The 17546-nt window shown below is 34.8% G+C and overlaps 1 protein-coding gene across 3 annotated transcripts in view; it reads right to left on the bottom strand.

Annotated features, from left to right (window-relative positions):
• LOC123685895 overlaps window positions 1-16803 on the bottom strand; it is an 85538-nt gene extending 68735 nt beyond the window's left edge. For 2 of the 3 annotated variants that reach the window (XR_006748375.1, XR_006748374.1), the window contains exons 1-8: window positions 16634-16803; window positions 16452-16572; window positions 16205-16398; window positions 15912-16129; window positions 15587-15719; window positions 15353-15509; window positions 15187-15296; window positions 14936-15137 (exon numbers count right to left, since the gene is read on the bottom strand). Coding sequence is in view for 1 of the 3 variants with exons in the window: in XM_045625751.1 (XP_045481707.1) it covers window positions 14936-15137; window positions 15187-15296; window positions 15353-15509; window positions 15587-15719; window positions 15912-16129; window positions 16205-16398; window positions 16452-16572; window positions 16634-16660 (1162 nt within the window). In the remaining 2 variants the exon portion in view is untranslated. The remainder of the gene's footprint in view (window positions 1-14935; window positions 15138-15186; window positions 15297-15352; window positions 15510-15586; window positions 15720-15911; window positions 16130-16204; window positions 16399-16451; window positions 16573-16633) is intronic. The other variant, XM_045625751.1, reaches the window with a different exon arrangement.
• Between the last annotated feature and the right edge of the window lie 743 nt (window positions 16804-17546).

The raw sequence follows: 17546 nt of genomic DNA, 5'->3' as shown, positions 1-17546 counted from the left end.
TGAAATGTTCGAATTGGATCATTCCGTACGTTATCTTGGCGTGTACAACAATTCGAAAATTTAATTGCAGAATTAACTGCTACTATGTCCACGTCTATTACATGCACAGCTTCCACTCAAATTGTCGCTACAGATGTTGCAAGCTTCCAAATTGTATATTTCTCAAACTGTAGCGAATAGTTCAGATTATCAGAAAATAAGATGAAAAATCTCCGACGAGAAATCAGGAGATTTTGAGCTCACTTTCATTAATACAGTATTTATTTCCTTAGGGATCATTGAACTATAATATAGATTGATGGTGGTTTGCCATAACCTAGTGGTGAATGCAGGTCATCCAGTCCTTCCAGAAAAGTAGCTTGTTGTGTATCCTAAGACAGTTTATTTCGGAAATACATGGTGACTCATGAAAACTGGCCTAAATTTCTGATATCCTTAACTTGGAAATCAGCAGCTCTCGTTGAAAATAAGTATGAAGAGTTTACAACAAAAAAGGGATTGATACGGAAGAACTTCAAGACATGTGATCAAGATTCATAAGTGATTTACAGAATGGCGAAAGCGCCATTTGACTTGACTGAATCTTCGTTTTTGATATTACATGATCTGCATCTATTTCGACAAAAGTTTTAAATGAATTATACACTGTGTCCGTAAAGTATGGAACAAATTCATTTTTAGCTAAACAGACCATTTTAAGAAATAATCCTGGAACACGTCGATTTTTTATTTTAATTTACCGTATTTTGAAATAATAATCTAATATACAAGATGAATTACTTTCGAGTAATGATGTTACCGTCGTTTATTTTTTTCAATGGAACACCCCATTTTGTCTCAATTTTTCGATAACTTCAGCTGAGCTGATTCCAAAAATGTACCACATGATGATTCCAATTGGTACAGAGTGGACAAAAATACAATAGTTTTGTGTGTGTTCATAAAGTAACGCGTAACATTCTTCATTAGTTAAATTAACAATATTATCAAAAATACTTATTGTCTAGCGGCAATTGGTTTGAATGTAACACCCTGTAGTTTGTTACATTTTTAGATCAATTAAAATGTATAAAAATAAGAAATAATTTCTTTCATATCCTGTGCTAGACCACAAGTACCAAACATGTTTGGAAACAGCTCATTTTTAATAATATAAAAATGTAACAAAATACAGGGTATTACATTCAAACCAATTGCGCTAGACAATAAGTATTTTGATAATATTGTTAATTTAACTAATAAAGAATGTTACGCGTTACTTTATGAGCACACACGAAACTATCGTATTTTTGTCCACCCTGTACCAATTGGAATCAACATGTGATACATTTTTGGAATCAGCTCAGCTAGAGTAATCGGAAAATTGAGACAAAATGGGGGTGTTTTTGAAGATTCAAAGTGGAAAGATAACAGAAGAAAGGTCAAAAGAGTTTAAAGTTACAGCAATTATTCATTACATTTCTAACTGATAATGATTATAGCGAATAGGAAACAGGACAAAATTCGAGAATGTCAAAATTCCCATGACGGAATTTGAAAGCGATACAAATTAACAAGTTGTCCAACATCAGTATGCAACAAAGTGCATATTTATGCAGTGCAGCATACAAAGTAACAATTCATAATTAGCTACATGTTGATATCCAATTTGTAATATCCAATAAAATTTTTAATTACAGAACTTCATGAAGTAATTCCGCATGAAATGCATTCTGCCTGTATCGTTAGGTTTATAATGAAATACCGTGCTACAAATCTGCCATATTTGCGGCACTAAAATCGTCTTTACCCCGTGAAATTTATAATTACACCTTCAATAACACCGAGATATATATGTCCATCAACATCATAGGGGTTCTACATTTCACAGTCATTCGCCCTTTTAATTGGAGTTTTATAATCTGGAAGGATGAGAAACCCTCATCTGGAACTACAATTTCTAACGTGACCATTTCACCAGTTTTGAATATCTTTCATGATATAGTAGAGTGCACCAACATAAGTCTACCGTCAATGTAGAACAGACCAACTGAAAAGTCCCCGGTCTACCATAGTAAAACACATTTTTTGGCAAAATTCGATTTCATTATAATTACATTACTAATTCGATTGTCTGAAATAATTGTTTCATTATTGTTAATAATTGTTGAGCTAGAAATTGTATTATTTCATCGTATTTAAGGTGGTTTTCAATATAACATAGAAATAAAAAAGAAAATTCCATTACGGCGAATCTTCTTCGAACTGATTTAAATTTCGCAAGCTCGGAAAAAAGTCAATTCCTTTCTCTATTTAATCAGTATAATTTGTATCTTGAAGGGTATATAAAAGTCCACATCCCCTTTGATCAAAGAAGCAATTGAACCTAATAAACATCGAATTAAATGGAAACTTCCTTCTCTTCGATATTCGGGCTTTCTGTTTCGCTAATTGTCAATAAAATCCTCCCGAAGAATTGTTACATTCGAATTTCAATTAGGAAGGAGCATCTTCGGTTTTGCCTCGAGAGAGAGAGATAGCGAATTTACCAACCCCTAACATTATTATCTTGTGGAAGTATTCCGTGAACAGAGAAGAGCATTACAATCAAATACATTTCTTACTTAAAATTTTTACGAGAGTCATGAAATTTATAAAATGATAGGGAATTCGATTCTTAAGTAACATTCATTCTTCTAGCAACAGATCTCTGGCTCAGCCCATTTTCAATAAGTGTCACTATTCTCGCACAATCTTCAATTGGTATACTCCTTTTAAAGGGTGTTTTTTTTAGAGCTATAGAACTTTAAATTGCAATAAAACAACGATGGATTATTCGATTGACATGAATTTTATTTATCCGCAAGATAATCTTGTGGCATTACATTTTGAATATGATTTCTGGCATATGATCGCCAAGGCTGGCTCAGATGTAGTCCAATCTGGACATCCAATTTTCGATGACTTTTTCCAACATTTGCCTTATATCGGCAATAACACGGCGAATGTTGTCTTCCAAATGGTCAAGGGTTTGTGGCTTATCCGCATAGACCAATGACTTTACATAGCCCCACAGAAAGTAGTCTAGCGGTGTTAGATCACAAGATCTTGGAGGCCAATTCACAGGTCCAAAACGTGAAATTAGGCGGTCACCAAACGTGTCTTTCAATAAATCGATTGTGGCAAGAGCTGTGTGACATGTTGCGCCGTCTTGTTGGAACCACAGCTCCTGGACATCATGGTTGTTCAATTCAGGAATGAAAAAGTTAGTAATCATGGCTTTATACCGATCACAATTGACTGCAACGTTCTGGCCATCATCGTTTTTGAAGAAGTACGGACCAATGATTCCACCAGCCCATAAAGCGCACCAAACAGTCAGTTTTTCTGGATGTAACTGTGTTTCGACATACACTTGAGGATTAGCTTCACTCCAAATGCGGCAGTTTTGTTTGTTGACGTAGCCATTCAACCAGAAGTGCGCTTCATCGCTAAACAAAATAAAATGGACGTAGTGCGCGATACGTATTCCGCACGGAACCATTATTTTCGAAATGAAATTGCACTATTTGCAAGCGTTGTTCAGGCGTCAGTCTATTCATGATGAATTGCCAAACCAAACTGAGAATAAATCACTTGACAGCTGTTGAATCGGTCGCCATCTTGAACAGTAATGCCAACTTAAAGTTATATACCTCGAAAAAAAACACCCGTTAGTAGTCACACTTCTTATAATCCACTCCACAGCGTCTTTAGTCTTTTTTTAGACAACAACGCTGTCTAAACGTTGGTTTTTATTCTAGGATAAAAGATGTTCAACCGTAATAATACGTTGTAATACAGAATCTTCCTTGTCGAATGAATACACAAAGTGCGGGCATATTTCTCATATAAAGTTGTGTTGAAGTTGAGAATACATCTCTTAAATCATGTCAGACCTAATACGCAAAGTGTTCCTGTTACTGCTCCCCATGTCGACGAACAAGCCCCAGCATAATAATAAATTTAAGGATATTTCCCAATTCCTACCGAACATTTTCATATTCCTGTTTGGGGAGAATACGGAAGCATGCTTACCTCAGAGACGGGGAATTAAAATAACAAAGGACAAGTTTTGAAGAGAAACGAACCGCGAAGAAGGCAATCAAACCTCAAGCCATGATAATTCGAAAGAGTCATAAGCGTATCGCACAGCAAAAAGGTCACCTCGTAACCACTGATCTTCAGTGGCATTATTTTCGAAGAAATCGATAACATTATCTGTGAATTTTACACAGTCAAGCAGATAATGATATATTTTCATAAATAATTGTCCATCTATAGGCGTACAACTTTTTATAAGCTTTATTGTGATATGATTTGAAATATTGTTCATCGCTGGCCACCAATTTCTCCCATCTTTCGGGCATCTTACGAATCTCGCGTTGAAAAAACTGGTCATCTTCTGAAGCGATTCACGATTCGATCAAATTTTTACTTCTCCATAAGACTGGAAGTGCTGGTCAGCCAGGTCGTGTGCCATTGATCGAAACAAGTGATAGTCTAAGGGAGCAACGTCTGAAGAATACGGCGGGTGGGGTAGGACTTCCCATTTCAACGTTTCCAAGTAAGTCTGGACCACTTTCACAACTTGAGGTCGAGCATTTTCATGCTGTAAAATAATTTTATCATGACTCTCGTTGAATTGCGGCCGTTTGTCTTTCATTGCTCGGCTCAAACGCATTAACTGCGTTCGATAACGATCGCCTGTGATTATTTCAGTCGGTTTTAACAACTCATAATATACTACGCCGATCTGGTCCCGCCAAATACTGAGCATGACCCCGGAACCTCGGGTAAATATTCGGTTTAGCCGGGATATCCCCATGATTTCCTGCGCTTGGGATTATCGTAATGAACCCATTTTTCGTTCAAGTCACAACGCGATGCAGAAATCCCTCCAGTCTTTGCCTTGACAGCAGCTGATCACAAGCAAACAAACGCCGTTAAACATCTCTCAACTTCAACTCGTACGGCACTCAATTTCCTTGTTTCTGAATCATTTCCATGACTTTCAGGCGTCACACCCAATGATCCTGCCAATTCTTGTTGCGTTTGACACGAGTCTTGATTAAGTAATGCCTCCAATTCTGCATCTTCGAAAACCTTCTCTCTTTCACCGCCATGCTGGTCTTCGACGTCAAAATCACCGTTCTTGAAACGTTGAAACCACTCTCGGCACGTTCATTCACTAATAGCGGCCTCACCATAGGTATTTGAGAGCATTCGATGAGCCTCAGCCACAGATTTCTTCATATTTAAGCAGACAATTAAAAACTCCCGCAAATGACGAGAATTTGGCTCGTAAGCTGACGTGTTTAATCGAGAATAACTTTATGATGCAGATATAGATCGACTAATATTTCGATGGGGTTATGTTTACAAATACCTAAGCTTATTGTTTGGTATCTACGATTGATTATTTCGACTACCACTTACCGCTTCAGCCATATATTGCAAAACAGAGGAAGCAAAGTTGTAGACCTAATACATAAATTCAACCCAACAAATGCCACGAGATCTGTCAGATGGCCTTAACAATCCAACAAATAAGTGAAGACGTCGAACAAGTGTCTTTTCTTCAGTGTTATATCTCCCTTTCGATGCTGTCTACCATCCCTCTGTCACCAATATCATGTCATAAAGAACTCCCTTGATCAAATCATTACGAATCTCATATATCCAGCAATTTCCCTCATATTGAATTTTCCGATCTCAATTCGAGGTAATAGAGTTGGCACACCACTGACTGTCACCCCCATAATCGATGCATATGTGGAAGAAAATAACCGCATTCTTCCGTTCTGCGCAGTTTCTCGCCTAAAATTTATGGCCACTTTTGCCATAACAAAATTGCATACGCATTCTGTTCGCTTTCGCAAATATTCAAATGAAATATGCTATTTATATCGAATGCCCTACGTGTTGATATTTTTTATTTCTCGTAAGTGTGTTGCCTTTTTGATGCATCGCCCTGAAAATATTGCTTCAGTTACATGAGCTTTGATGTTACGAAAGAGTCTCAGATATTATGTCAGCGTTTTTGGAACCCCTATATATTTTGTGTACTTTCGCCAGATTTAATAAAACAGTTGTTGAAAATAATCCATTAATTATCCTGTTGAAGATTATAATATACTAACTGACAAAGAAACTGCAACACCCTGAAGAAGCTGTTTAAATTTAAACTTTTTTGGTGAAACAAAGATAGTATAGCTAGGAGTAAATGATTGAAATTTGGAGAAAAAAACGAAGGGTTTACATTTTTTTTAATGAATTTGTTAATTATGTCTTTGTCTATCGCAATAATCTATACACTCCCCAACATGTCTCGGCATTGATGCAATAAGGTCTTTTTCTTCTTGAGGGATACTATCCCGAGCTACCTGTACTTCATGTCTTAGAGCAGCCAAAGTCAGTGGGTGTTGGGGTAAATTTCCAAGCCTTCTACCCATGATGTCTCAAAGATGCGCTCTATGGGCGAGAGATCGGGGGATCTGGGCGGTCATGGCAAAAGAGTCACATAGGTCTCTTCAAAAAAGTTTAAACTAACTTTGGAAACATGAGGTCGGGCATTATTTTTCTGAAAAAGTCTCATCAAACTTTTTTAAAATCGAATTGCACCTCATTCCAATCATTCAAATTATTAAAAACGTTTGCAGACATCTGAGATTTGTTCAGCTGAAAATATGGAGTCATTTCGAACTCCTTAAGAGAATTTAGACAATGTTGTCAATGAATGTGAATGAAACTTGAATCATTCTCTTGAATTTCCAAGAGTTATCGAGCAGTATTGACTCATCCTGTAGAGGTTTCATTATTTTCTGCGTGGAGCAGAGATTCAGCTTCAGTTTCAGAAATCCATTCCTGATTATTGTGTAGTAACTGTTACTGTCGCCTATCGAAGGGAGGGCTGTGCATATTCCACCCCTAGTAATGAGATAAAACGAGAAAGTGTCGTCTATAAATGACTGGAATACTTGGCAATAAAACCTAACGGCATTTAACATACGTTGCACCCCCCTCATGTTTTCCTTGATTGGATAAAAGTGGATGGCTCTTTTGTTTCAAACCCGTACTATTCTCTATCTATCTCGAAAGCGTCGAATTTACTGATAACTTCAATTAAAACTGCTTTATTACGCCTATTGAAATTTTATGCGCATTTTATATTAAAGTGTAAGATATGATAATATTCATTTTATGTCCGGAAATATTTGCTTTGTTTCATTTTATTTCCCGGACTTGAATATCATAGTTTATGCTGCAAATTTTATACGTCTTATTGTTTCATTTTCTCCACCGAGCGTCTTTATGATTGGATTTATTGCGTTTCCAGCGTTATCTAGAGATACATTCGCACAATTTCGCTCCATTCTTTTCAATAATGACTTTTGTGGACCATTTGAAGGAAACAATATCATTTTTACATTGAGTTGCTAGTATAACTGAAGAAATATAATGACTTGTGGATCGCAAGTGTCTGAAATACTAGTTGATTTTTGTTATAAGTAAAAGGAAGTGAGATACAGTAACTTAGATTCTTCAGCTATATATTCAACATAATAATTAATGGATTATTTTCAAAAACTGTTTTATTAAATCTGGCAAAAGTACACAAAAGACATGGAGGTTCCAGAAACGCTGACATAAAATTGCTTCTGCATCCACCGTGTTCGCCAGATCTGGCCCCCAGCGACATTTTCCCATTCTCAGACCTCAAAAGAATGCTCGCTAGAAAGAAATTTAGCGCCAATGAAGAAATATTCGCCGAAACTGAGGCCTATTTTGAACCGAAAGACAAATCGTACTACAAAAATGGTATCGAAAAGTTGGAAGGCAACTTTGTTAAATAATAAAATCGAATTTTGCCAAAAAAATGTGTTTTACTATGGTAGACTGGGAACTTTCCAATTGGCCTGTTAGCTCCACATGACTTTGTGCTTACATAGTATCACATTGTAACTTTGTTGATGGAGTTGTCCTTTGTTGACAATATTTTATTAGGACGTTAAGAGACTCCATTGTCTGTTCCCTTGATTATTGGTTGACCTTTCTAATATCCGATATATATAAAGATTTTTACAGTTATCCCTTTTTAATGCATCCTACTTTACTTGTCAATGCAAGCATAAAAGCTTTATAATAGGTCATAAATCACTTTCATCGATCCTGAACTCATATGTAAATTAAGCGAGGAAAACCGTTAGAAATTTGTACATTGTTGCAGGATAGAATTGGGAGCATCTATGACTGATAAATATCGAGTTGAATTATGTTTCACAAAAAAAAATGCAACGTTTTATTATTATTTAATTTTGTATGAGGTTTCCCTAGGTAACCTGAGTTTTCCATTTTTCTTTCTAGTTTTTTAAAATACTACGTATTTTCAGAATAGGAAATGAAAAAGGTTTTTTCGAAAAAAAAAATGCGAGTCCAAATCGGCAAAATTTTTTTTTAAATCCAACTCATAAACCGTTGGGTTTTTACCCCAAGTATGGCATATTGCTGAAATAGTCATCAAAAAAGCTATCTAATGATGCAATGATATACTGGGTGTGCCATTTGAAATAAGGAAGTAGTAGTCTTTTTCCGGTAAAACCGGAAGTTGTAGAGATCTGAAAATATTTTAGGGATAAAGATCATTGTCTCAAACCCCAATATGCAAAATTTCAGCACAAAATCATTATTAGTTTTCCATAAACTCCTAATAGGCCATCGCGGTGAATCACCCTGTATAACATTGACTTCAATTGCAACACACGTCATCTGGACCTATTGAGCAATCGAAACGAATACTGCTTATTGTTTAATTAATTGCTCTAATGGAGCCGGGAGTGTTTAAGAAAACGAAGAACTGAATCTGCGGTCACGTGTACCGGAGAGACATAAAAGATTCGAACATCTGTACTATGAGCACTTTGGCGGCAAAGATTTACTCATGCTTGATATGGCACGTGTACACTGCATCATGAATCATGTCATAACACGCTTAGGAAATGGTCCAGTTCTCTCTAAACTGGAGGATTCGTAAATGTTTGTTCTGATTGGAAGGAGAATAGGACACGCTGTAATTGGATTTTGTCCTACTAATGAATGTTATAACGTAGAGAGTAATAGGTGTTTACATATTCAGATTTGATACGACATCAACAAGGTACGAGGCAGATGGTGATTTCAACATCTCAATGGTATTCACAAAAATACTTCCCAGGAATCTGAAGCACAATGAAAAATATACCTCTCGAAAATAAACTGACAGTTTAATTCTCAAGTATCAACCAACTATTTGACTTGAAAATTACGTAATTGAACTCCACTTAACTTGATTTGAGATATTTATTGCTTGACTTGATATCAATCTACTTGATATTTCTATTTGACTCGAAAATCACGTAAATCAACTGACAGTTTAATTCTCAACCAACTATTTGACTTGAAAATTACGTAATTGAACGTAACTTGACTTGACCGGATTTTAGATATTCAATGCTTGACTTGATATCAAGCTACTGGATATTACTATTTGACTTGAAAATTATGTACTTGAACTCGACTCGACTTGATTTGAGATATTTATTGCTTGACTTAATATCAAGCTACTTGATATTACTTGATCTTGATACCCACGAGTCGCACGACATATATTTCTGCAAGCTTTCGTGCTCTTAAACCAAATAATAATTTGCAAAGGATAAATCAAGTAGCTTGATGGAATGTACTTGATAAATAAATACTTGACTTGATATTGAAAAACTATTGACGTAAGCTTGATTATCAAGTCAAGCCGTGAATCTCTGGTTTGGGTGGTATTTTTTCATTGATATATTCCCAATATTTAAGAGTTTATTGTTAGTCAATGGCCTGCAATTTTCCGTCGACCCTAAGGCATTGGAGATCCAAGCCCTAGGAGCATTCGAGTGTGATCTTTGCACGAGACAAAACATAAATCCGTTGCTTTGTCATTTCCGTATCTTCTAAATCAAAATGATTCCGCAACCCCAAGGATGGCGACACTTCTAGCAGACCAAACATTCTGGTTCGATAAACAATCTTGTTCCTAACTTTACCTAACTTTTCACCCTTCTCCTTACTTCGCTCCAAGCGTAAAATTCGAACATGCTAGATCAGGAAGCGAAGAAAACACGGGTCTCAGGATGAAATATGAGGACGTAATCATTTTCTCTTGGATAAAGACAATCGTTGGAGCAAATCAAATACGTACAAAACCTCAAAATAACAATGAAACGCAATGTGATAAAGGAACTTTATGAATAATCTTTTACAGCACAGTTGACACTGGAATTGTCTTATTTGCCGCTTCATATGCATACTGCACTCATATTTTTTATTTCCTCCGTGAATAACGAGCATAACCTCACTTTTTTCACATAAGGAATAATGAATGAATCTAAATTTCAATATGTACCGAGCGGAAAATAATCGAGAACCATATTTATCGAAAATATCAAAAAAAAACTTCATTTATTCAATCAATTCTGGATTTTAAGCTTTTTCATCAAGGTTTGAGATATCAATGACCACCGATTTTTTATCAATGTTCATGTGAATAGCAAATTCGTTTATTGTGCCATACCTTGTAGAAAAAAATCGTGTGGGAATATCTCAGTTTCGCACAGATATCATGGTTGTATTTCATTATTATCATGTTGGTACTCGAAACTCTCCTGTCACGGATTTATCTATTATGTGTTCATAATGTGATACAGAAAACAGTTCTGCCAAGCAACATTTTTCAATGCCAAAATCATGAAATCATTAATTTCGATAAAAATTCAGTGTTTTGGAAAAAAATAATATATAATACTCGTACAGAAGGCTCATTCTACCACTCGTTCTTTCGAAAACACGTCACTTTTTGGATTTTGAACTCGTAGATACGGATTCACGACTTGCTTGATATTCGAGCTACTTGACTTGAGCTTTACTTGAATTCAACTCAAGTTCAAGTAGTAGTTTTTCAATGTAAAGTCAAGTAGTTAATAAATAAATACTTGACTTGACCTAGAAAAACTACTACTTGACTTGAACTTGAGTTGATTTCAAGTAAAGCTCAAGTCAAGTAGCTTGAATATCAAGTCAAGTCTCGTGGAAAGATGTTCATACCTTCTGCACTTGCATTATAATTAATATAAAAGCAAGATACGAAATGTCTAGTTCAGGAAATTAATGAAGTTATGATCTAGGAGAATTTTATAGAGAATTGTAATTTTTTTGAGTTTCTTTGCTTATTGTAGTAATTACCAATGAAGAGTTTTTTCTATTCCATTATTTGTCTCGAATTAAAGTCAAGTAGTTAATAAATAAATACTTGACTTGATATAGAAAAACTACTACTTGACTTGTACTTGAGTTGATTTCAAGTGAAGCTCAAGTCAAGTAGCTTGAATATCAAGTCAAGTCTCGTGGAAAGATGTTTATACCTTCTGAACTTGCATTATAATTAATATAAAAACAAGATACGAAATGTCTAGTTCAGAAACTTAATGAAGTCATGATCTAGGAGAATTTTATAGAGAATTGTAATTTTTTTGAGACTCTTTGCTTATTGTAGTAACTAGCAATAAAGAGTTTTTCTATTCTATTATTTGTCACGAACGTATCTGTATATTGATTTTGGAAATAATGAATAATATTTTTTACAGATTATCCTTTCGTGAAGGACCATTTCTTAAACCTACTCTCCCCTTCCTACCAAATATAGCCGTCTCTCATCCACCCTCTTCGTCTGAATATTATTACGCCCCTCTCGCCCCAAAATCTTCTCGAAAAGAAATAGTTGTGTCAGCCTCAACGATTTGTTAATTGTCTTGAGAAGTGGTGAACCGAAAACGTGCGACATATAAATTCACTTGAAACAATTAATTACTACAGAAGAGCCGGATATTGTAGGGCGTCGCAATATCCGTCAGAGCGTCCTATAGTGCTATATCGAAATATTATTGTCTTCGCCGCGACGCTAGGCGTGAGAACTGACCGACGCCGACAATCCAGGAATCTCCGATGATTCATCTCTCGCCTGGTCTCCTTCCAATGTGAACCTTATAAATCAATTCAATGGTCAGGAAGGAAATATAAACGGAAAATCGCATTTTCTTTGTCAGTCGTCGTAGTTCAGTTGTTTCAACTGATTGGATATTACCAGCAGAGCAGTCGGGAAAAATACCCCAGTTGTTATTCAGTTAATCAGTTACTTTTAAGTTATTGTGTTTTAGTTGCATTTATCTTTTGACAAAAATTAACTAGTATCCCAAATACTTTCGAGTTTTTTTTTGATTACTCATTCATTTGAGTATTCACGGCTTGTTTCTCAAGCTATTTGGCTTGAGCTTGACTTGATTTCAAGTCAAGTAACGGGTGTTTTTTTCGAGGTATATAACTTTAAGTTGGCATTACTGTTCAAGATTTAACAGCTGTCAAGTGATTTATTCTCAGTTTGGTTTGGCAATTCATCATAAATAGACTCACGCCTGAACAACGCTTGCAAATAGTGCAATTTCATTTCGAAAATAATGGTTCTGTGCGGAATACGTATCGCGCACTACGTCCATTTTATTTTGTTTAGCGATGAAGCGCACTTCTGGTTGATAGGCTACGTCAACAAACAAAACTGCCGCATTTGGAGTGAAGCTAATTCTCAAGTATATGTCGAAACACCGTTACATCCAGAAAAACTGACTGTTTGGTGCGCTTTATGGGCTGGTGGAATCATTAGTGCGTACTTCTTCAAAAACGACGATGGCCAGAACGTTACAGTCAATTGTGATCGGTATAGAGCCATGATTACTAACTTTTTCATTCCTGAATTGAACAACCATGATCTCCAGGAGCCGTGGTTCCAACAAGACGGCGCAACATGTCACACAGCTCGTGCCACAATCGATTTATTGAAAGACACGTTTGGTGACCGCCTAATTTCACGTTTTGGACCTGTGAATTGGCCTCCAAGATCTTGTGATTTAACACAGCCAGACTACTTTCTGTGGGGATATGTAACGTCATTGGTCTATGCGGATAAGCTAAAAACCCTTGACCATTAGGAAGACAACATTCGCCGTGTTATTGCCGATATACGGCCACAAATGTTGGAAAAAGTCATCGAAAATTGGACGTCCAGATTGGACTACATCCGAGCCAGCCATGGCGGTCATATGCCAGAAATCATATTTGAAATGTAATGCCACAAGATTATCTTGCGGATAAATAAAATTCATGTCAATCGAATAATCCATCGTTGTTTTATTGCAATTTAAAGTTCTATAACTCTAAAAAAAACACCCTTTAGTAGTTTTTCATTCTCTAGTCAATTCAAGTATTTATTTATCAAGTACTTGAATCATATCAAGCTACTTGATTTTAAGCAGTTTTATTGTGTAGTGTCACATCAATAAAAAATGATTAAATGAGAAGGAACTTTGCAAAAACACTTGTATTTATTAAACTGATTGTATAGAAGAACCGAAAATATCAACTCGCTCTCAACGAAGATTGCAGTTCATTTTCTTTCGACCGCTTTGGCCAATTTTAGCAATTTGTTTTATTGAATTGTACCTTGATACCTCCGGAACATAACTGTTCAGATGTAGTCTTCAATTAAGTACTTCCTATTTTGTTATATACCAGGAGTGAGCAACACATTGTGGAGTGATTCGTTGACAGACGAGAATATTTACACTCAGATATTATGTCATCTTTTCTGCAAATTTTTTTTTCATTGCGATATCTTAATTTTGGAATGGTTATGTTGTTGAACGTGAAATTAATAAGAATCAAGCTGCAATTAAGAAAAAAAATTGCTAAAATCAGCCAAAGTACAAAGTAAAATAAAAAACCATGGCAAAAAATGTGCGCTGTTTTTCCTAGACAAACTGGCACACATTCCGCAGGATTTTATAACATCAAGAAGACGGAAAAACTACGAACAAAACAAGTAATTATATCTGAGATACTTCTGTGAAAGAGGATGCGAGAACACTCGAACTTTCGGGTTGTTCAACAGCTATAAAAGTTTACTCTGGCCCATAAAGGGTTGAATTAGATTAAATATTTAAATGTTCTAGTTTGTAACGGAATTATATGGATTTACGACTAGGAAATACAGGGAGTTTCGAATTTCATTAACCGCTCGGTAAGGGAAACTCGTACTAATTAAAATGGATGATAGTTATAAAAAGAAAATATATCGGGAATATTCAAGTACCGAGTAATTATTTGATACTGAATAGAGTATCGAAAGGGTTGGTGATTGTATTCGGTTGACAGTGCAACGCATGAGTGCCCATAGGCTGATTCAGGACCGGACTACGCCAGCAAAAATTCAGCATACTATAGAAAAGCTATTTAACAGTTTGAAGAAATTACCATATCTATTAATATCTTATAGATAAAACTATTTAGAACAATATACATTAAATTGATAAAAAATATATGTTACTAACAATGAAAAAATTGCTAAACACTCAAAAATTTCATACCAATTAGTTTGTGATAAGAAACTGTTATTTATAGTGATTGACACCTTGGATTGATTTTCAATCTACTTGGCTTGAGCTTGACTTGATTTCAAGTCAAGCTCAAGTCAAGTAGCAGTTTTTCAATCCCAAGTCAAGTATTTATTTATCAATTACTTGGATAATATCAAATTGATTGATTTTTAGCAGTTTTATTGTTTAGTTTCACATCAATAAAAAATTATGAAATAAAAAGGAACCTTGCAAACAACACTTCTATTTATTAAACTCGTTGTATAAAAGAACCGAAAATATCAATTTTTTTTTAAATAGAAACATAAATTAAGTCGCTATAAATCATAACAAATGAAAAATAATCAAAAAAATAAAGTTTCTTAAAATTCAAATCTAATGATGAATGGTTCAATCCTTTGAACATTTCATACCTGTCTCTGGAGCCTGAATTAATTCAATGTCAAAATATTCTATTTCTCCTTTAACACCCACATTTCCTACAACGAATATGTAATCTGTTTTGTTCATTTTTACGTGATCCAAACTCAATATTGCAGAGTATCTATGCAGGTACTCTTGCGATGCTAAATGTATTGCTCCTTGAGTAGACATTATGAATATGTCTAATTTGTGCTGAAATACAATTTTTTATTCTGGTTATCATTATCTTATCATCACTTACAAATTTGCTAGCGAAAAGAATAGTTGAATTGTTGATGTGCGATAATTTGAGTTTTTGATAATCATTGCTATGTAGAGTTGATTCTGATGAAATTTGTTTTAGTTGACTTCCTGGAAAATGTATGATTTCATTAATGGATCATTTTAAGGAAAAAACATCAATTTACCTGTCCATGAATATAAATGTCTATCCCAACCACTTAAAACTAAAACATAGTATTCATCTCTTATTTGGTAAGGTATAATATGCCTAGGTCCCTCCAATTGTAGTTCTTGTATTTTGGTCAGTCTTCGATCCTCCAATGTGTAAACATCGCAGACAGTCTTAAATCGAATTAATCGATAAAAATATGTGAATAATCAGTAAGGAAATTTTAAGAATTCAAAAACTTGAAACTTACAATCAATTTTTTTCTTTTGTGTAACATCAAGATTATTGCTCTGCCATCCTCTTCAAAAACATGAATTTGTGGAATACCTCTAGTGTATAGAACATGTATCTCATAAAAATTATCTCCAGTCCATTCATATAAGCTGAAAATAATAAATTTCTTGTTCAATATTGCACTCGAATTTCATGTAGAAATACTCTAAACATTCTCAGAAAGTGGAAAAGCGATCTATTCGAAGAACTGGGGCTCAAAAATGAACCATAATACAAATTTAAAAAAATGTTTATCGAACGTACCACTAATAATTTTTAGAATTCAAACAAATCATCCTTACCTTACTGGAACAAAATTACTGCCCTTATCATTAGCGACTATCATGTATAATTTGTTTTGAATTCTGAACAAGTCAGCGTCCGAAATCATTACATGTTCTAGGTATTGTATTTCACGGTAAACAAATTGATCGTAATCTATTTTGACGAAGTTTAGAATTCTTACTTGCTTTTTATTCACAGTAAGCATCATCACTGCTTGGTTCTCATATTCGACCAGCTGAAATCAGAAGAGATGAAAATAACCTTCACTAATAAAAAAAATAATAAATGTAATTGTAAATGAAAGTTCAACCTTAGCTATACTTATTCGATCATGACCTCCAATGATTTTATCGATTGGTGTTGTGAAATTCAATTTGTCTATTTCGAGTAAGGAATGAAAATCATTGTCCAACAACATATATTCGAGATGGAATAAAGAAACTCCAGAAGCAAAGTGCCAATGGTAATTGTTTTCATAGAAATGTCCGAATTTTGATCGGAAATCTAAAAATATGAATTAATTCAGTCGTGATTCATTCTGGATTTGATATACTCACGTGGAGTTATGATTTCTTTCATTTGCTTCATCTTCAATTCGTATATTTTCTGGTTTAGGGTATTGATCAACTCCATGCTTTGTGATATATCTGATTGGACTCCATTTTTCAAATATATAAACTAACCGAGAAATAAATACATCGTAACAATGGAATTATGTTGAAAAAAGTACAGTACTTACCGCTAATAAATAAATATAATGTTTCATTTTGCAGAATTATAAGAATTGCATTCCTTTAGTATTTGCATGAGGTTGTTTCTGAAAAACCATTGGCTGAGAACTGACAATGTGACACAGAATGAATGTGTTTTTTTATGTTTCAATTTATAACATGTGTATGTGTCTCTTGGGAATGTGATGTAGGTACTATTCTTGAAGTCATGCATTCTTTTTCATAGAGCCAAAATATAGAAAATTTTACACTGAGGTTTATTTTATCAGGTTTATGAACGAAATATGTCAACTTGTGTTATTAAAATCATTCAAAAAGTTAATATTATGCATTCAAAAAATGGAAATTATAAGGATTTTGCGATGAAGAAAGGCGCTGGAAACAGTAATATTTTTAACATTTAAGCATTTTTCAAAAAAAGAGTCAAACCTAAATGCAGTAGCTACTATCTTTATTCCTATTCTAATAAGCGATCCTGGTTAACTTTTGGGCTCAAAATCCGAAACAGTCCTCAGATTTTGTCTATCATATCTGTTTTTTGATATATTAGGCCACAGATGGCGGTGCTAGTATTAAATCAAAAGTAACAACGTGTAATGATTCTGAGCAGTGTTTGAAGCTGTTTAAGTGCAATAAAACTGAATTTTTGCGTCGATATGTGACAATGAACGAAACATGGCTCTATCATTTCACTACGGAGTCCAATCGACTGTCAGCTGAGTGGACTACACACGATGAACCGAATCCAAAGCGAGGAAAACCCAACAGTCAGCTGGCAAGGTTACGGCATCAGTATTCTGGGATGCGCAAGGTATAATATTCATTGATTACCTCCAAAAGGGCCAGACGATCAACAGCAATTATTATATAGTGTTATTGGTTCGTTTAAAGGATGAAATCTTTCAAAAACTGTCCCATTTG

Source organism: Harmonia axyridis, chromosome X (genome assembly GCF_914767665.1).
Source record: "Harmonia axyridis chromosome X, icHarAxyr1.1, whole genome shotgun sequence".
Classification (NCBI taxonomy): Eukaryota; Metazoa; Arthropoda; class Insecta; order Coleoptera; family Coccinellidae; genus Harmonia; species Harmonia axyridis.
Note: the sequence above shows the minus strand (reverse complement) of the source record. Positions and strands in the feature narration are given on the sequence as shown.